Here is a 19,614-nt window from a genome sequence, read left to right as displayed (position 1 = left end):
GAGTAAGAGGTAAAATGTTACAGTTGTTCGATTATGATGTGGCCTATTTTTCGCACGAAAAATATTTATTAAATATTTCCGCTGCTTTTCTCTCTTGAAATAACAACCTTGAAACCTCTTACCGCCATATTTAGAGTCATTTAATGGTTACTTAACCCAGTCCTTAGCATTTGTTTTTAGACAAAATGTAAGTAGTTTAAGCAATGATATCCAGGAGTAACAGGTCAAATCCATGGATTAAATGGATATCCACTTCACATACAACAAAAATGCAATTGCACTTTGTGCTTTGTTCTACTTATATTTGAACTTACTTCACCAAGATTGATTAAGTTTACTCGTTATCATTCATCTTAGAAGCTTACAGCAAAGCTTTTATTTCAGTCATTAAACAAAAGCCTTTCACAATTTAATAACTACTTACTTAACAGCAATTAGTGAACTTTAACACGATCGCCCTTGTCGCTCCATTTCAAAGCACATATTTTAGCTATGAGAGGCTATGACTTGGCCAATTTTGCAACAGTTGTATCAGTAATTCAATCAGTTTTGGACTGAAGTCAGTCGGGAAGTGACCTCTGGTGATCAGATTAATAATTGAACAATGCCCATCGGTAGGCACCTTGACCCATGGCCTTTTTGTTCTGCGCTAAAACAATTACTCGATGAAAGGTTGACCATTCGCGTCGAGATTCTGAGATACGTGTGTAAATATGTTGTTATGAAGGATTGTTCTTTTGATACGGTTTACTTTGTAGTTCGTTTGTCTTTTTGAAGATTTCTTTGAAGTTTCTGATGCTGTTAGATCTTTTTGTAAAGATATTGTTTGATATTCTGTTATCTAGGGTAGTAGTACCATAATCCGGAATTGTGGACTACCTAGCGGGCTTACCGGAGCTTCGGCTCGAAGGGCAGATGTCGGAACGGGTGGTTTTCAGTCAATAAGAGGCTCTCCCTTTCGCCTTGTCCCTAGGCAGGAGAAGTCATTGGATGATTTTCTCCCCTTAAAAACAGGGTAGTACCATACAAATCTTCGAGCTACTACTACTAGATACTATTGCAAGTCCAATTGTCGTACTAGCACGCTTCTCACAAAAACCAAAGAATATCCATTACAAAATACAAAAAAAAATTGAACTAACCGTGAAGCTTAACACCCACCCATCAGATAATCAATCATAACACAAAGCAACCAGCAGCTAACCAGTAATGGATCAAATTATAGGTTAGCAAACACGATTTTAAATATAAAAACTAATTCTGGCTGCGAAAAACTGCAAGATTTAGGAAGTAACAAAATTTAATGGCTGCTTAACGGACGCCTGTCTGTATAATGCTTATAATGCTTAATTAGTCATTAACATTAAACTTGGTTTAGTATCAGGATATGTGTTATTTAAAGTTCAAGGATTCAACTGTGATCTAATCTGAGCGCCGGAATGTTTTACACGGTTATGGTTGCTGTGAACGAGGCGTGGAAGAAAATTGTATGGGTTATTATTTCAGATGCAACTTACTGCAGATCATCGTTGGCCGCATCATCACTTACCATCAGGTGAGATAGCGGCCAAACGTCGACCCACTAAATGTAAAAAAAAGATTCACAGTTAAAAATACCTGCTGAACTATCCACCTATCTATTTTTTTAAAAAATTTTTCTTCTCCTTTAATAACATCTTCTGATTTGTTTCGTTGCGGGATCCAAGACAGTCATTCAATTCCTTGGGACGCGCCGGACATCAGTGTTCCAGTGTTTTCATGTTTTGTATCTACTGTAGATCCTGGCTTACAGGAGTAATTGTGGCGGGCTTTTCCCATTAAAAAAGTCACCCAATAATTTCTCCCGCCTTGGACGAGGCGAGAGGGAGTGTCAGACTTTTAATGTCTAAAAACCACACCGTTCCTATTTCTGCCGAGCCGGATCCCCGGTAAACCCGCTAAGTAGTCCGCAGCTCCGGATCACCCACCAATAATGAGACTGCGTTGCATTTATATATAATTATATAGGTACTTGCCATACATAGGTGAAGATGATAGTATTTGCATCAGGACCTAGAAAAGAATTTAGACTACGTATACTCAACATTTTGTCAACCCCATGTAATAAATAGGTAGTGATTTTAAAAGTATTATTTAGTAAACTGAAAAGTAAAAACATCCCTTATTATTTCCAAGCTACGTCCCAAAATTGAGGTACTCAGGCGGCAGGTATTCCTTAAATACTTACTTCTCCCATGTCCTTCAGTCCCATAAAGCGTAAATTGATAATAAACCTCGTCTAGCTCTATAAAAGCTGTTGAAACAGCAGTAACACGTAGGTAATTATAAAGGTACTTACTTAGCAAGTATCTAGTAAGTGTCGAAATAGCACAGACTAATTAAAACGCATTATTTATGAGCTGTGAAGCATACGAAAGAGTATGACAATGACGAGCCGAGTCATAGCGTCATCCATGGCCGTTCCACGTGTGTTTGGTAATAGCTGTTGTTTTTCTATTATAATTTTATATTTATTTTAAATCCGAGCTAAACAGTCTTCAGCACACACTGCATCTCACAAAACCAGTGTAACTATGTATAATAAATCTGTATTTTATAAGTGTGACGGTTATTTATTAGGCGATACAACACTCTTGATGTCTTGAAAAACAGTTAGCAGACCTTAGAATACGTTCAGTATTTTAAAATGCGTAGAGTAGCCACAATTATATGACATCACTTCCAAATCACTGTAAAATTACGAACTCCCAAAAATGAAAATGAAACACAGACCATAATTCAAAAGTATATGTAAAATAACTAGTGCCTTCGTATCGTTGCTACAGCCGAGAAATGGGGACAGTTTGTGGGATTTTGAATCTGTTGTACAGGGTGCGCAGGACGAGCGCCAGGACGCACAGCAGCCCGGTCCAAAGCACCACGTTGCCAAGGTAGGCGTTGTAGCTCAATAGACCTTTCTTCCTCATAGACCTCATGTAGATAGACCTCTTCAGCCGATACAGGCGAGTCTGCTTTTGCCTGAACATTTAGTATTTTATTGCCGATCATGTAACTGCTCATATTTTGGGAGCTACGATTTATTTCTGGAACAAAAGGATGGGTGTTTTAATGATAGGATAAACCTGGAGTCATTGTCATTTAGACAACGGAATTATTCACATATCTGTCGCCGTGGCTCAGCAGAATAAGACCTCCCCCTCCCTCTGTATTTCTCACTATTATTTTGAATTACAAGTTTGAAATGGCCAACCCGCCTTGAGTATGCGTGTGGTATTAATGCTCACACCGTCACCGTATGAGAAGAGATTATCACTCAGTAGTGGGCACTTAGATAGAGGCTGTTGAGATGTGTATGAAAGTTGATTACTTCTATTATTATGACAAGTGGTGGTTACACATGACAACGGTACAGTTATAGTAAATCATTCAAGGCAATCTTTAAAGAGTCAAATATTTAGGTTAAGATAATAAGGTTCCATTACCTTAATAGTCAAGTGGTATCTGGTTTGATGTACATCAAGTAGAGAGACCTCACGACTACTCCGGTGACGACCAGAGCGCCAATCCACGCGGCCACCGTGCTCACTACAATGCCAAGTTCCCATTTGTCATGTGGTCGTCTCAGTCGCCTGGCGCATGATTTGATGGCAAGCCTAAACCTCTTGTATCTGCCTCGCGTTTCCCTCGGACGGTGAGCGCAGTGTCTCATAGCATTCTCTGACTTCATCGCATCGCACATTTTGACGCATTTTTTTCACAGCTCTTCTATAGTAAAATTTTATGATTGTGGTTTGGGACAACTCCTGTCGTTAGGCCATTGTACCAGTATATTATCGGAGGTCGGTTATTGTTCATTTATAGTAATTTTAATACATTTTAGTTCACGTTTGCTTCATGGTAGCATTTTGGAGTGACATCTAATGACTTTAGATTTCGTTTTCTATGTCTCCTGGTGGATGTCAAAATTTTATCGGAGAAGGTGTTAGTTAAAGTAATGCGTCCTGTTTTATTATAAAAACAAAATTGTGTAATCTTGGTTTACGGCTTTAGGTTAAGTACATTGTAGAAACATTGTAACAACAATACTACAACATTGGTAAACACGCTAGCCGCAGGGATCACTTAGTCCGCAGCTTCCAAGGATCACGGATTTTCTGCCAATTAAAAATAGCCTAAGTAATTCCTTAGTACATCAGCTGCTTGCCAATCAAAGTCCTGTCAAAATCGGTCCAGCCATTTCTGAGATTATCGAGAACAAACGGACAGACAGACGAAAATTGTAAAAAATATTATCTTATGTATGTGTCCAGTGAAGAGCGTTTGTTTTAATATTACAAGAAGACAGTTTAATTTTATTTATTAGCCTAGATATTTACGTCTGAAATATCAGTTGAATTATAAATAATATTTCCTCATCTTACTATACCAGTTAACATCAATTATTCCAAATAAATATTTATATTTTTAGCTGTGAATAAGTAAACATTTGGCTCGCGGCCACCCGTTAGCAATTCTACATACATTGCCTGACTACTAATGTTGAATGAAGGATGTTGTGTGCACGAGTGAAGCAATGGACTTTGAAACACATAGAGGGCATTGCTACCTTAATACCTTACGATTTACGGCGACTACAGCGAAGCTTGCATAGTTTATTGATGCCGTGAGTAAAGTTTTAAATTAATTGTCAAACAAACAATGTTGAAAAAAACCTTAAATGGGGAAAATCAGCCAATGACTTCTCCCGCTTTGGGTGAGACGAGAGCGAGTGTCAGACTCTTACTGACTAAAATCCTCCCCATTACAACCCCTGATTTTCGAGCCGGAGCCCCGGTAAACCCGCTCGGAAAGGGTCAGACGCAAAAGCAGAATTTTATGTACATCCACATTTTGATCTGCTCTATTTTGGTCACAGTTAGGTGTTAGTCGTAGTCTATTTCTACAATAACTTCTAGTTATGGTATCAAAACCTCGAAAATATTATGCTTTACTCTGAGATCGAATTTGGTGATATTCGACTTACATGATTCGACAATTATTGTAATTCCATTTTTTATGGTATAAGCCGGTAAATTAGCAGACGGATTACCTAATGGTAAGCAATAATAAAGACACTTAAAACACCAGAGACGTTACAAGTGCATTGCCAACCTTTTGGGGGTTAGGAATTTAATGGTTTTGTCGCGGAATCGGGGATTAGGAAGGGAGGTAATTGGACCTCCGGTAACTACATTCACGCAACGAAACATAACGCAAGTGTTGTTTCACGTCGGTTTTCTGTGAGGCCGTGGTATCACTCCGGTCGAGTCCGCCCATTCATGCCGAGGCATGACTCTCCCACACTTTCCCAAGTACTTGAATAATGAATCCTATTATGACCAACATGACTAATACATGATTATTTCCCGCATTACGTCAAGGGAAACGAAAGCGTAACAATCTTATACAAAATACTCGCGTCTTGCACCACAACATCCGCTCAGAACAATGCGTGTGCGCATCACTCAATGTTCACCTACTGATAGTGGTCGAAAGATGAATGGAGCTGTATAAACTAGTTCTTGTTTTTGTTTAGTAATGTTTGTAAAGGAGTGGAGAGGAAAAAATGGTTCAATTTATTTTGTTTGTATCTGATTTGTTTAATGGTCTAGTTGTCATGTGGGTCTTGGGAATTTTGAGTTTAAATTGTGAGAAAAAGGTAATTTGAACCAGGATTGCTTTTACAGGAGTGTCGTAGGTAGTGGAATTTGATAATTTGGTGTTATAATGATGGATTACTTTGATTTGGTTTTATGAAACAGTTTCAGACATTTTGAACCAGTTGTTAGCTCTTATTTTTTATCCTTACTTCGGTGAGATTAACTCTTTCGGGGAGTAATAACTATGATTTAACATACCTATTATAATTATCTAAAGTTTATGTTGTTTAGCTTTAAAGCTTTTTCAGTACATAAAAGGAAGTCAATGTTTTTGTTAAATGTTTTCCTTGTGTGTGCTCGAGTTAGCTGTTAGACCAATTCTCACTTTTAGACCTTACATAACACGCGAAGGTTTCTAGCAAATGAAAGTTAAAAAACTACATAATGTACTCAGTTTAAGTGTTTACGTACAAAGTTAGTCGTTTCTGTGAATTTTGTGCTATTGGTGATAAATACATTCTGTTTTGTTACGTTTTAAAAACGATATTATTCGATACGATTTGATATTCATTAAATGAACAATATTAAAAGATAATTTGTTCCAGTTAAGATTAGAACATAAGCGAATGTCTCCATAAGTGATACAATCAATTAAATAAATCGAAATGTCTAAATGACATACTGTTGATAACTGTTGACATTACCGCTGACGAAACAAATCCTCACTCTGTCTCTAGAGCTCGCAGTGGAAAAATACGGATTACATTATAGATTTTATCGGCACAGTTTGCAAAGATAAGTATTGAAAGAAAGTATTTTTACAAAACAACAGTCCTTGACATATCTGGAACAAGTCATACGTTGAGGCAACCTGCATGTAAAGCAACTATGTCGATTCACAACCTCATTTTGCTACGAAACAACCTTTAACTCAATGTAATAAGATTTAAATTATATAAACTTGAAAGTAAAAGTAAGTTTGTTAAGTTTTACTTGCGATGCGGCCCGCGGCAAAGTTATTCGTTTCGGTTGCAGTACGCAACACATTATCGTAACTATTTACTGGCAGAATAACCAATGGCCGTTGCCTCCGCTTGTTTTGTTTGACATGTGTCATGGCGGCCGCTAAACTTGGCGCCAATTTCTTCCATTTTATTTTTATCTATGCATTAAATTATGCAAAGATTATATAAGTTTGTTATTGTTTGGTTTTATTTTAGAAGTTGTTTTTGAATAACCAGTTTATTTTTGCAATGATAGATAAGTTAAGTGAGTCAGGGTTAATACATTTCCTAAATGCAGCGGCCTTTATTCGCAGACGATACGGAAACTATTATTTAATTCCTTTGTTGGATGCAGAAAATCATTTAAGTGTTAATAATTACGAACAATTATGTGTAAATAAGGCAAGCAGTCAAAATATAATTGTAGTGTCTTATTACTAATACCGAAATAAACTTAATTGTTTTAATCTTGTGTGTATTTCTTGTTTCACTTCATAATAATGATGTAATCGTATTTTTGCCTGAGTTATTTCATGTTTTCATTTATTTACTTTATTCATCGATCATTTAATCTTTCTCCTTCCATTAACATTTTATAAAACCATGTAGACCGTAACTAAACCATACTTAATAGTTGATTACTAACAAATTATTCTATATAAGGAAATAATTTGGTTTAGCAAATATTTTTATTGCAAAAACCGGCAGCACGAATGTGGCTCAATGGATCACGATCTAACCGGAGCCACCGACAAAAACTGAGGCGACGGGGCGTGGGAAATACTACCATATAATTAAATATAAATAAAAGTATATTTAAAGAAAACGTGATTAGAAAAAACATATTTTATTTTAAGTTACTGGAAATAGTTGTTTTCAATTTCCTTATTACAAGTGATAGTGATTTTTTTATTTTAACCTGTTCCTATGTCTATTCACCCATCGATTTTTATTTACCCCGTTTACTTTTTTACTTCGTGGTTGGTAGCGCGTAGTACGTAGAAAAACTTAAAAAACAAACAAACTTACTTTTGCATTTTAAATATTAGTTGTTATAATACGATGCTAGAACATGGATCAGTTTTATTAAAATCTTCTCTCTTAGGTAAAATGCTATATGCTAAACGTTCCTGTATTTTTTTGCCTTACGTATTCAGTACTTGTCTCGTAGCAATTGCTGTTTGTTAGTTTCACTAAAACTCGTCAACGCCTGGACTGATATGGACAACATTTTTGTCTTTTAAATCATTTGTAGAAGTTTAGGGAAGGTTTAAAAGGTGAGAAAAAATGTTTGTGACAGAACAAAGTTTGTCGGACCAGCTAATGTGCAATAATAATTTCTACGTACAAAAAAACTAATCTGGCATTAATCCACCATACAATACGCAATTTATATAAAAAATCAATTGTACAAATCTTTATTACGTGGCTATATTGGATAATAATAAGATTTATAGATCACGACCTTGCAAAGTCATAGACAAGCCGAAGTAGATAGAGTGACGCATAGATAAATGTAACCGGACAACAACGGCCTTCAGGGGACAATTACTCTTTTTGTAGAAATTAATTTAATGGACATTAATATGCAAGAACTATTAGAAAGAATATTCTAATAATATCTTATATAATAAAGAATATATTCTAAAGATTTTTATTTACAAGATTTATTTAATTCTCTATTTTTATCGATTGACATAACCATTACCATTGCTGACAACTTTATTTAAATATATTTGTTACCGTGATGAATTACGTGTCTGACACGTACAGAGAGTACGTTTACGAGAAACGTTTACCTTTGAATCGAGTTAGTAAAGGGTTCATTATAGGCCTCTATACTAATACTGATAAGATTTCGAGTCTTAGTAAAAATATACATACATACTTAACTAAAATGGGACTACCAAGTGTAAATCAAAAGTGCCTTCCCGGTCTATTTGAAAGAAATAATTTTGACTTTGACTTTAACTTTAAGTATGGATGAGCATTAGCATTTTGTTCTCTGGAATTCTATAACACTCACAGCATATCGAGATCAAAAGCTGACATTACAATCTTTTTCCCAACTTCATCATTTACACCACACATCAGTTGCATACCCCATGTCGACACTTCTACTTAAACATAGCTGGAAGCAATGACGTACGAACCGGAGTGAACCGACCTTGTCAGTGCGCCCTTTGTAACAAGCATAGCTACATGATAAACTGGGGCACGTGTGAATGCTCCAAACTAGAGCACATGTGCATAATGTCGCCGTGTTCTGGAGGTGTGGCCATTGACAAGGTTTCAATTAAGATTTGACACTACACTAGGCTTCTATTTGTACGCTTGTCAAGCGGCAGTGTCCTCTCAAAGTGGTCTGACGAGATGCCTTTGTCAAGTATGTATCTTTGTTCCGGAGTTGTGAATTAATCTTGTAACTAGTCTGATGATTTACACTTGGGTGCAATGAATTGGAGTCATTAGTGTTTTATCATTTTTATTTCTTGTTTAATACTTAATTAATTGGTGATGTATGTTATATGTAAAGCAATTTGATTACCTTTAAAATTAGAGTATTTTGTTGTTAAACGAATTATTATTAAGTTATAGAGGGTTGTCTAAAACAATAGAAAAGCTATGCCGTTGTTTCCTTGCTTCCAAATATATACAATACATATGTGATATTTATTTTTAGTCTTCTTCCCTTATTCATTGATTGTTAAAGAAAGAATTGATACTGATAATAAGGGTGTATGCAGAAGCTTAATTCTGAAAAATTAGACACAGTAATATTAAAAGCGGAAAATAGCTCTTAAAATGTCACTTTATTTCTTTACTTAGTTCTACCTCATTAAAATGAGGTTATTCCCCTCTATAGCACAAAAAGCTTTCCCCAAATTAACTCATTAGACATACTCCATTTTTTAATCCCAATCTAATTAGACAAAGACGGAAGAATTAGGTACAGACTTACAATAATGTATCTGTTCTGTTCCTATACATAATACGAGTTATATTACAACATCCGCTACGAACAATTATTCACTCATTTTACTTAGCGAATGGCAGCTGCTAAATGGGAAATAATAATAAAAGAACGTGATTACCAACATCAGACATTAGGTATTTCGCTTCCGTCTACCGGAAAGTCTGAATCATGTGTTATTTTACACATACATACATACACACATATATGTATGTACATAGTATACGAACGTACATGTTGTCGTATGTATTGCGGGGTCTGTTAATACCTCTACAGTCTATAAGTCTTTTTTAATTCGTCATATTAAATGTATGCCGGAGCCGGATCCGGTGATCTAGCGAACTTATCCGTATCGAAAGTGCTTTGCTAATTATTTTGATCTGGGGATAACCGATATTATGTATGTTGTATCCTTTTTGAACATATTTATTGAGATCAATATGTAGTTTTTCCATAGAGTTAAACTTGTAATTACTCAGATACTCTTCATTATCTAAGATAATGCAAAATCATCAAGATTTTCTGCGATCTAACCACGACCCCACACTGTGAATTTGAGGAAGTACAAACTTATAAAGATGATAAGTAGTTTAGTAGTGGATATCATCTGAGTGGTGAAGATGGAGAGAAAAAAAACTAGATATATACCAATAATAACTCTTTACGGTGTAAAGTAAAATAGGACAAAGTTAATTAATACGATTACAGCCACCTAGAGGTCTCATTACCACTTCAAATAGGCAAGTATGCATATCATTGACATAATACTATTACATGCACATATCCTGGTCCTCTAAAGGCATAGCTCCGTATACGCAAGCTCGCCATTGGTCGGCGCGACCTTGACTGCGCGCGCGCAACGAAAGTGAAATGAAATGAAAACTACTACAGCTTTATTGAGAGATACAGAGACGTGTGTGTGTGTGTGTGTGTGGGTGAGTATGACTGGGAATTAATGTGATATTGCTGTATGTTATTTGAAATGAAAGATGCAGATTGTTAAATAATTTTTGAGACGTTTATGTAGAAAGAAAATCTCTAAGATAATGCAAAAATAACAAAAATAATTGATGTTAGAGTTTAAAAAAAATGTTGTAATTTATCAGAAAAAGTTACCAGTACGGAGACACAGAATATTTAAAAATGAATTATGTTAGGTATCAACTAGGTATAGGCAGTAAACTGTGGACACCATATTTAGACTGTAGGAACAAAAAGTCATGTTCTGCAGACCCAGTATACCCACGCAAGAAGGCCTATCTTTCGACACCTACGCCCATGAGATAAAAAAGAAATAAAATAAGAATTACTGGTCCAGTTTGTCTGAACATAGGTGACCTTCGAGAGATGGCCTGAGTTCAAATGTATCTTAACTTGTATATTATCTCATCTATCCCATCATGAATCAGTTCCTGAGAGGGGGAGGCTGTAAAGCTAGCAGTTGACTTGGGAATCGCAGTTTGATCAAGATTTTAGAATTATGAAGTCATGCTACCCTTCTGCCAATTGTACATATGTTGGTGGACTGGTTGTAATTTTCGGACTTCAGATGTACCCAGGTAAAAGAGTTTATTTTCAAGAACATTTAGACTCAATAATGCCTCGAATGAGCAGTGTCAGTGGTACCTATGTTAGTTTCGCAAACTAACTTTGAAGTAGTATTAATAATTCCTATACTTGGTGGTCTTCTTGAAAATAGATGGTCAATTTCTTCTTGGCGCAGTGAATTGACCTGTTGCGGGAATTCGATTCCCACGCCGCCAAAAAGTGAAAATGGCATTTTTTTAATAAAATGGCCATTACCCCAGAGTTAAGAAGTTCGGCTGTGTTTCACCTCTTGTTTCGGTGCGCATGTGTCGCCGTTGGTGCTGCGCCTGATCTCTCTTGTCGGTCTGCCGTCCCATCGGGTCCAGAGAGTTAGAGAACAGAGTGCAGTGAGAGAGTATGTCTGCACACACACTTGTGTACTATAATATCTCCTGTGTAGTGGGCTAATCTAGTTAGACAGACTGGCCACCATGATTCGATCGGAAGATTTATAATGTAGTTTCATGTATTTCTTTTTACAATAGACGGAAACATTACAATATTTCTTACAGATATTGCTTACACAAGCAACCGATATGTACCTGTATTGTTCTTCTTTCAATGCGGTGCTTTGATATAAAATATTTTATATTTCAACGATACACTACATTATGTTGCAGTTTCAAGGTCACATCTAAAGTTACACTGTCGTTAGTCACATTATATTGTTATTGTAGTGTCCAATTTCTTCGTTATTTCTATATTTTTTTGGATATAATGGAGATGGTAACAAGACACTTGGTAACTATAACGTCTCCTATATTTGAGGGAGTTGCTCAACCGTTACAAATATGTTGGTGTGTATGGAAGCCTCAATGTTATGTTTAGTTTTGAAGTTTGGTTATTCACAGGCCGACCGTGACCAATGTAGCTTGTAATTAAAAGCCCTTGGTAAGGTTCTGAACTCTTTAAGCGTCTTAATATATGTAGTGAGCACTCAATCGTTGTTCGTTTTGAGTAGGGAGAGCCATGCTTCTCGGAAAGATACCATGGCCTCACAGAAAATCAACGTGAAATAACGCTTGCGTTGTAGTTCGTTGTGTTAGTGAGGTTACCGGAGGCTCAATTAACCAATCCGCCACAACGCACTTGTAACGCCTCTGGTGTGTCGAGTGTCCATGGGTGATCCGTCCGCTCGTTTACCAGCTTATACTATCTATCATATTTCGAAGCTTAGATTAAAAAAGATGTTTATTTTCAATTAATTAACAATTTTTATGTTCTCACAATGTTCATCAAATAAAAAAGTACCCGTATGTTACAATACAGCTGGAACTATTACTTTTTACTGCTACTAAGGAGCACTGGTAGATTTTTTTATAATTTCTCCAGAGATAGACCAAACATGGGTCGGGATTTATACAAGAAAACAAAGTCACAGACAAAAGCTACTATGTTATATTTACTCCAAAATTAACAAGGTCAAATATTCAAGGTTCCTCCAAAGATAGGATCCTCTAATGGGATAGTGGCCTTCATACAAGAAATCAGTTTCCCGGTAGTTCATGTCTCAAGAGATAGGTGTCGCTTTGTTAGCCTCCTCTAACGCAGCTTCCTCGCATTGTTTGCGAGTGGCATTACTTTGATGTGACAGTAATTGGGGAAGTATTTCCTATGACAATGGAGAAGTTTTTGGTTATTTTCATTTTAATATAATTAATTGTATGTCGTTGTATTTTTTGTGTGTCTGTAGTTTGTGAAGTAAAGTAAATATAGGTACTAGTTTGGTTAAATAGATTGTTTTCCGTGAAATTTTCTGTCTCGCCCAGCTAAACGGAGGAATGAACTGTTTTTCTAAACTAATATGGCCTTCAACCTCAAGAAGAGAACGTACTTCCTTTTAAAATGCTGGCAACAAACCTGTAACTCCTCTGGTGTTACCACAGATGGGGCCCAGTGGAGCTGATGCCTGATCCGGAGCTGCGGACTACCTACTGGGTTTACAGGAGCTCCGGCTCGAAAAGCAGGAGTAGGAACAGGGTGGTTTTAGTCAGTAAGAGTTTGACACTCCCTCTCGCCTCGCCCAAGGCGGAAAGGCATTAGATGATTTTCCCCACTTAAAAAAACTCCTCTAGTTTGTGTGTCCAGCGAGTGTTTGATCGCTTTAAATCAAGGTTTTCATCTGCTTCTATACATAAGAATCGTGAACTGAAGAGAGATAACTTTAACATTTTAATTTTCATAAAACGGTATTGCTACATGTAGGCTTAATTTAAAACTTTATGACTGATTTCATTCGCTTGCATAGTTTTAATCCTGATCTACATTTCTCAAGAATTTCCTGGAATTTATAATATGTATTTGCATGATAAGTTGAAATAATTACTAGATAACGGGTTTCCTTCATTTCTTACGTAAAGTACAACAGGTTCGATTCCGATTTACTGAACTGTATACTTGCTTTATAACTGAGTGTTATGTGTTATTTAGTTTAGGAATGCTATATGACGTCTATTATAGATTTTTTTTTATACGAAACATAACGAATTTTATACTTTTTTATAGAGAGGGGAAAATCGTCCAATTACGTCTCCTGCCTTGGGCCAGACGAGAGGGATTGTCAGACTCTTACTGACTAAAAACCACCCCGTTCCTACTCCTGCTTTTCGAGCCGGTGCCCCGGTAAACTCGTTAGGTAGTCCGCAGCTCCGGAACTAATTTTAACACGTATTTTAACAGGTGAAAATGGGTTTACTTTTTTATTTTATATCTTCCAGGTTTAAGATTGTTTAATATATTATATTCTGTGATGTATAATGATAGATATTATCTCCACGCGGACATGAGGCGGCGACCGCGAGTGTCGGTGGTCGGTGGCGAAACTGTTGCGGTCGACTTCTCGCGGATACGTTACTAATTGGTATTTGTACACTAAACTAGATACTAAATACCTTTATACGAGTATTTTTAAAGAGGTAAATGAAACCTATCATAATATAGGTCCTAGTACCTATACAAAAATTCCTACGATAGGCAAGCGAGCGGCAAACGAGCAGATAGCACCCTACCCCTTTCTTACTCCTGGAACACCAGTGGAATTACAAGTGCGTTACCAATATTGTCTGCACTGTTGCCCGATATCTAGTCACAGTTTTAGGTTATACCTAGGTTCACCAAGTAGTTTAGTAGTAGTAGTTATAAGTAGCTGATCATCTGGTGTGACCTTAGTCTGAATGGCTGATTTTCATTAAAAGTTTACTTTTTATAGTTTTGACAGGCTTAATTAAATAACGCGGAGTATCCATTCCACACAGGTAACTGTGACAAACTTATTGCTAAACGGACAAAAGTAACCTTATTAACAAGATCATTAGGTATACATTGCAAGTTAATTAAATTAAACACTAAAACACTTAATTAATATCATCTAAACCAGTACAAATTACGTTTGATCCTGATGAAACATAATTAAATAATTTTTAAACTGATTTATGATTGAGCGGACCATTTCCTTATTGGAGCACTCAATTCTAATTATTATAAATCATATTTTTTATAATTAGCAGATCGAAGTCGTAGAATCGATGTTTATAATTAGTTGCTTACAGGATTCCTATTATATAATAGATCAGCTGTTGCCCGTGGCTCTGCCCTTGTAGGCAATCGAAATATGATAAATCCGTTAAAATTAGTAACTTATCTTATATTAATTAATCTATCACACTTCAGCCTTTATGTTCAGCCATCAGACCACCACAGATGGGGTCCAGTAGGGCTGATGCGTGATCCGGAGCTGTGGACTACCTAGCGGGTTTACCGGGGCTCCGGCTCGAAAAGCAGGAGTAGGAACGAGTTGGTTTTTAGTCAGTAGCAGTCTGACACTCCCTCTCGCCTCGCCCAAGGCGAGAGAAGTCTTTGGATGATTTTCCCCCCTCAAAAAAAGGTAGTTGATATGTAAGTGTTTGAAGAATACGTTTGATTGTAAGCTCAGAAGTTCTTAAATTATAATAAAATGTAATGTCCCAACAGCCTATACTATAAAAGGCTACAAAGTTGACAAATTACTCAATAAAACCTTACTTAAGTAATGTTGATCATATTAAAAGTAGGCCTAAAAATAAATCAACACGTTTATAGGCTCAAAACTGTATCGCCTGCGCGTACGCAGCCCACTTAGACAAGTTGAATGTAACATGTTACATAAGTTATTTAATTACTAATTTATTCGTTGGTAACAGTAGAGCGTAATTTTGTAAATTAAGTAGTAATGCTACTTTGAACACGCGAATATGCGTTTGCGCATCGAGAATCGTCACGTCAGGTTATTTACGAGATGATCTGGTTTTGAGATGGTAATCGACTTCTGTTGCGAAAAATGGTTTTAAAAATAATAAATTTTGTTTTTTTACTTAATACAGAATCATGAATTAGGTATTTATAATATAATCAGTCCTCCTTAATAGGTGGCGAACCCATTTCATCCGATATGGTCATTTTCACAAAACACCTTAGAACCATCTCTTAACTAAAATTACTTAGCACTTAAACTAGCCCCTTAATGGTACTGTTAGTTGTCATGTATAGGTTGGTGAAAAAATAATTTTACGGTCACCTATTTTACGGGGCTCCTTTAAATTTTGGAGGGGTTGTTCGGATTTCAGTGTACCGATGTATTCATCGTTGTATCTACTGTAGATTCTGCCTATATTAATATATTTGGTATTTCAGACAAAATAAAACAAGTATACTTATAATTTAATAAGCTTCAGTGTGTAAGTAGAAATTAAGAGCAAGGCTGCGCTCATGTAACATGGTCAATGAATCTAAATACTCTGTACATAATATATTAATATACAAGCATGTTAATACGGTACTTACATAATAATTAATGTCGTTTGAAGGTTAGTCTGTCAGTTTATTTTGTATGTATGTGACGTAGATAATATTGTTTCAGGCTTGTATTTAAGTCTAGAATATTTTTTTTTATTTATTAGTCATTCTAGTTTAAGTAAAGTTAAGGACGCTTTGTATAGTATGAAGTATGAAGCTTTCTGGTGCTTTTCTCTCAGAGATGTGCTATGCGACGTAGCTGTGGATGCGTTTGCTTACATGCGATAGTTTTACAGCTTAGCTATTATATCTTCGTAGCATAGTTAAATAGCACATCTCTGGTGGAAATCCATATTTTCTTGTATATTAGGTAAGTGCGAATAAGGTGAATGACTGTATAATGGGTCTTATTTTTTAGCATTGTCTCCTAAACAATAAAAGAACGTAGTAATTCTAAGTGAAGTAAAGCCTATTTATATTGTAAAGACACGAAATCAGGCTTCACTAACTACAATAGGATCTTTACTACTAATGTTTTCTACTCTGAAACTAAAAAAAATATCTATTATCGATTCAATTGTCTATCTTACGGCCTAGTATGTAAGTACTCGTAACTCATTAAACAGAATGTTTCAGCCTATTAAATAAATTGAGAACGATTACCGAGTCTCGTGACCAAGAACAATGTACTTAATGGTACTTCAAGTAAAATCGGAAGCCATAGGAACAGGCCGTTGAAATAATTAACGTGTTACAGTGGCCGAATAAAACATTAAAACACAGAACCAGTAAAAGTCGTCCATCACTTGCGTAATTAGGAATAATAAAAATAATAATAACGACATGTAATGTGTGCGTCTTACACTTTCTACGGGCCATTTAAAATTCCGTATTTCGGGATTATCGTTGTAGGAAGCAAATGATCCAGATCGGCCGTTCGACGGCGTGCAGTGAAAACATTGAATGTAATTAATATAATAATAGTTTGGGGGGGAGGTTATATAGTGAGCGCCTTCGTTCGGCGGCCATTCGGCGCGTACCCTCCGCGCATGTGCATGTCTCGCGAGTGACACTAGTGACAGTTTAACCCCAAAATGGCGGCCAAATTTTACGTAAGTGTCAAAATATAAGTGCAGATCTTGTGGTTTTAGGACGCACCCTCTGGATTTCGGATACGCGCTCCAGTGATGCAGTGGTTTTTATTTTTTTTCTGTGGAAATACACGAGAAGTTCTCTTGTATCGTAATCGTAAGGTGGTTCTAAGCCACATTTCTGCGTCCATTGTTTTTGCATGTGAATAATTGCAACAGTTTGATATTTTGTGCATTGTAAAAGTTGCTTGTATGTACGTTTGTTGCATGTGCACAGTTTATTAGTTAAAGTTCAAAGATTAAGAGGAAAAATTGGAAAAGTATTTTTGAAAGTTTTGTTAAGCGTTATTTAAGTTCATACATTAGTTTTACTTGCGTGAAAAATATTTCTTGGGTACTTTAGCTCTGGGAAATTCAAACAATAGACGTTTAAGTACTTGAATTAAAGTTCTTGAAATAGCACAAGTTTTTTGAGTGAAGTCAAGTTAAAATTAGTCAGTAATTACCTACTTTGAACCAACAATGAAACGAGTGCAGAACATTTCAACTCTGAACTTATTTTGCATTCAAGGACTTGAAATAAAATGAAAGTGAACAAATGTGATATATTCTAGAAATGTTAGGCAATAAGATTAATGCCTAGGTCTAGTCAGTCGCACTCGGAAAGGACAACTGGTTGTCCGGGTCAATGACCTTATTCTCTGTATTTTATAGGGCTTGTGGTATTTTCACACTTTCGATCTTGTAGGGATTACATTGTAGCAAAATTAATCTTACAATCACTATTTTTTTATTGCGGAAAATTATGTCTATCTGATATACTGTCTTACTTTTGTAATATAAAAAAATAATAAAAATATTGCAATAAACTTTCAAAAAATTCCAATGTTTCGTATTTTAAATTTAATCTCAGATGCAACTGTCACATAAATTAAAATATTAACGTTTTGGCAAATTGCAACATTCGGATGCTAATTTATTGCAACGAATTTATTTAATATTGTAATCATATGACTTTCTTAATAATTATAATTTCATTAAGATATTTACTCAACGCTGGAAAGTTTTAAATAACATTAAATTTAATTAACTTCATGATTAATTCATGACACTTAACACATAAGATATTTAAAAAAATAACAGACAAACAAAAAAATAACACGCAAAACGCTCAACTTTCTTAATTACGTGAGAAAAGAATAAAAAAAAATCGTTGAAATATTTCACATGGTAGTTAAAAAATGAACTCAAATGGTTGCCTATTAAAATTCTCGGTTAGTTAAATATTATCTAACGAGTGTTAAACTGATGGTTAGAGAAAACCACGAAAGTGAACTCGGATGGTTAAGTCCGAACGAAAAGTGAAACCTCTCGCGGGAAGTGGACGCTAGCGACCGCTCAGCTGATGTACATATTTATATGTACAAATGAGTGTACATACGAATGTATGTATGTATGTACATACGCAGTTAGTTGATAGACTTGTAGATATTTTATTTCGTTATTTAGAGTACATAAAGTCATGGAAAAACTGGGAAAGCTTTTTTTAAACGTTGCCCCACACTAGAATTTTCTCCTGTGTCGTGGGTGCGTTTACCAACGTATGAGTTAGTGGATCAGTCAGAGAGCTGCAAAGAGTCCGTGTGGTATATAATATAAATAAATATATATTTTCTGGAGAGAGTAGACCCTACTTATGTTATTTCAATAAAGGCTACCTTTAAGCGGAGAATTATATCAGAATACAATACATTTTAACAAATGTATAAATACAATACATTTGTTAACCCAGGTCAGTTTTATAAAAAAAAATTGAAAATTTGACGCAGCTAATTACAATTTAAACATATTTTTCTGTGGTGAATATCGGGTGTGATATTTGGCTGAATTATGTAAAAAAATCTATTTTAGAAGCTATTTGAACTTTGATTACATAACCATAAATATTTCAAGTAAACTTAACTTAACTAAGAGAGATAATTAAAATCTTGTTCAAGTTACACGGCCTTACAAAATTCTTTAACCACCCACACAACAAAATGTATTTTTAAACCCGCAGGCGGTCAGATAATGGTGGTCACGATTTGATTCTTATAATAATTCATTTGTGAAATAATTTCTATTCTATTGGACTATAAGTACCATAACATCTAGATTATGGCATACAGGCGGGCTGCGCGTGGGCAAGGCTCCAGTACAGGCATTGCGACAGATCATGACATTATCATATTAATGGGTATCAGTCACAGCTGTACTGTGATTCATACAAGTCATACGAAGTTTCGTGGATAAATGTTCAAGACACTTCAAGGTTATGGAACTGAAAGTGATGTCCATCTTAAGATAAATTGTCTTCTGAGTCTGATAGTTTGTGCTTCTTGTTGAGTATCTACTAAATATTTCAAATAAAGTGAACTCTTTTGAAGACCATCCAGAACAAGCTCATTTTTACCCCCCATTTAATCAATATACTTCGAAATATTACCCTAAAAACCAAAACTACCTGTACACCACTTATTATATCTAGACACAAATTAAAGTTTGAACCT

At 35.7% G+C, this 19,614-nt stretch overlaps 1 protein-coding gene and 1 long non-coding RNA gene across 2 annotated transcripts in view; one reads left to right on the top strand and one right to left on the bottom strand.

The window, feature by feature from the left end:
- Positions 1 to 2,772: 2,772 nt before the first annotated feature.
- Positions 2,773 to 4,282, bottom strand: LOC118265395 (uncharacterized). Its single transcript, XR_007707316.1, has 2 exons — positions 3,483 to 4,282; positions 2,773 to 3,083 (listed from the first exon to the last, which is right to left on the bottom strand). It is a non-coding gene; the product is annotated as an uncharacterized LOC118265395 (long non-coding RNA).
- A 12,650-nt stretch (positions 4,283 to 16,932) lies between these two features.
- LOC118265393 (cytadherence high molecular weight protein 3) overlaps positions 16,933 to 19,614 on the top strand; it is a 43,645-nt gene continuing 40,963 nt past the window's right edge. Inside the window, exon 1 of the mRNA XM_035578232.2 lies at positions 16,933 to 17,086. Within this exon, the coding sequence (XP_035434125.2) occupies positions 17,069 to 17,086 (18 nt within the window). The 5' untranslated portion in view covers positions 16,933 to 17,068. The remainder of the gene's footprint in view (positions 17,087 to 19,614) is intronic.

Source organism: Spodoptera frugiperda, chromosome 28 (genome assembly GCF_023101765.2).
Source record: "Spodoptera frugiperda isolate SF20-4 chromosome 28, AGI-APGP_CSIRO_Sfru_2.0, whole genome shotgun sequence".
In the NCBI taxonomy this organism is placed as follows: Eukaryota; Metazoa; Arthropoda; class Insecta; order Lepidoptera; family Noctuidae; genus Spodoptera; species Spodoptera frugiperda.
This window is presented reverse-complemented; position numbering and strand designations above follow the sequence as displayed.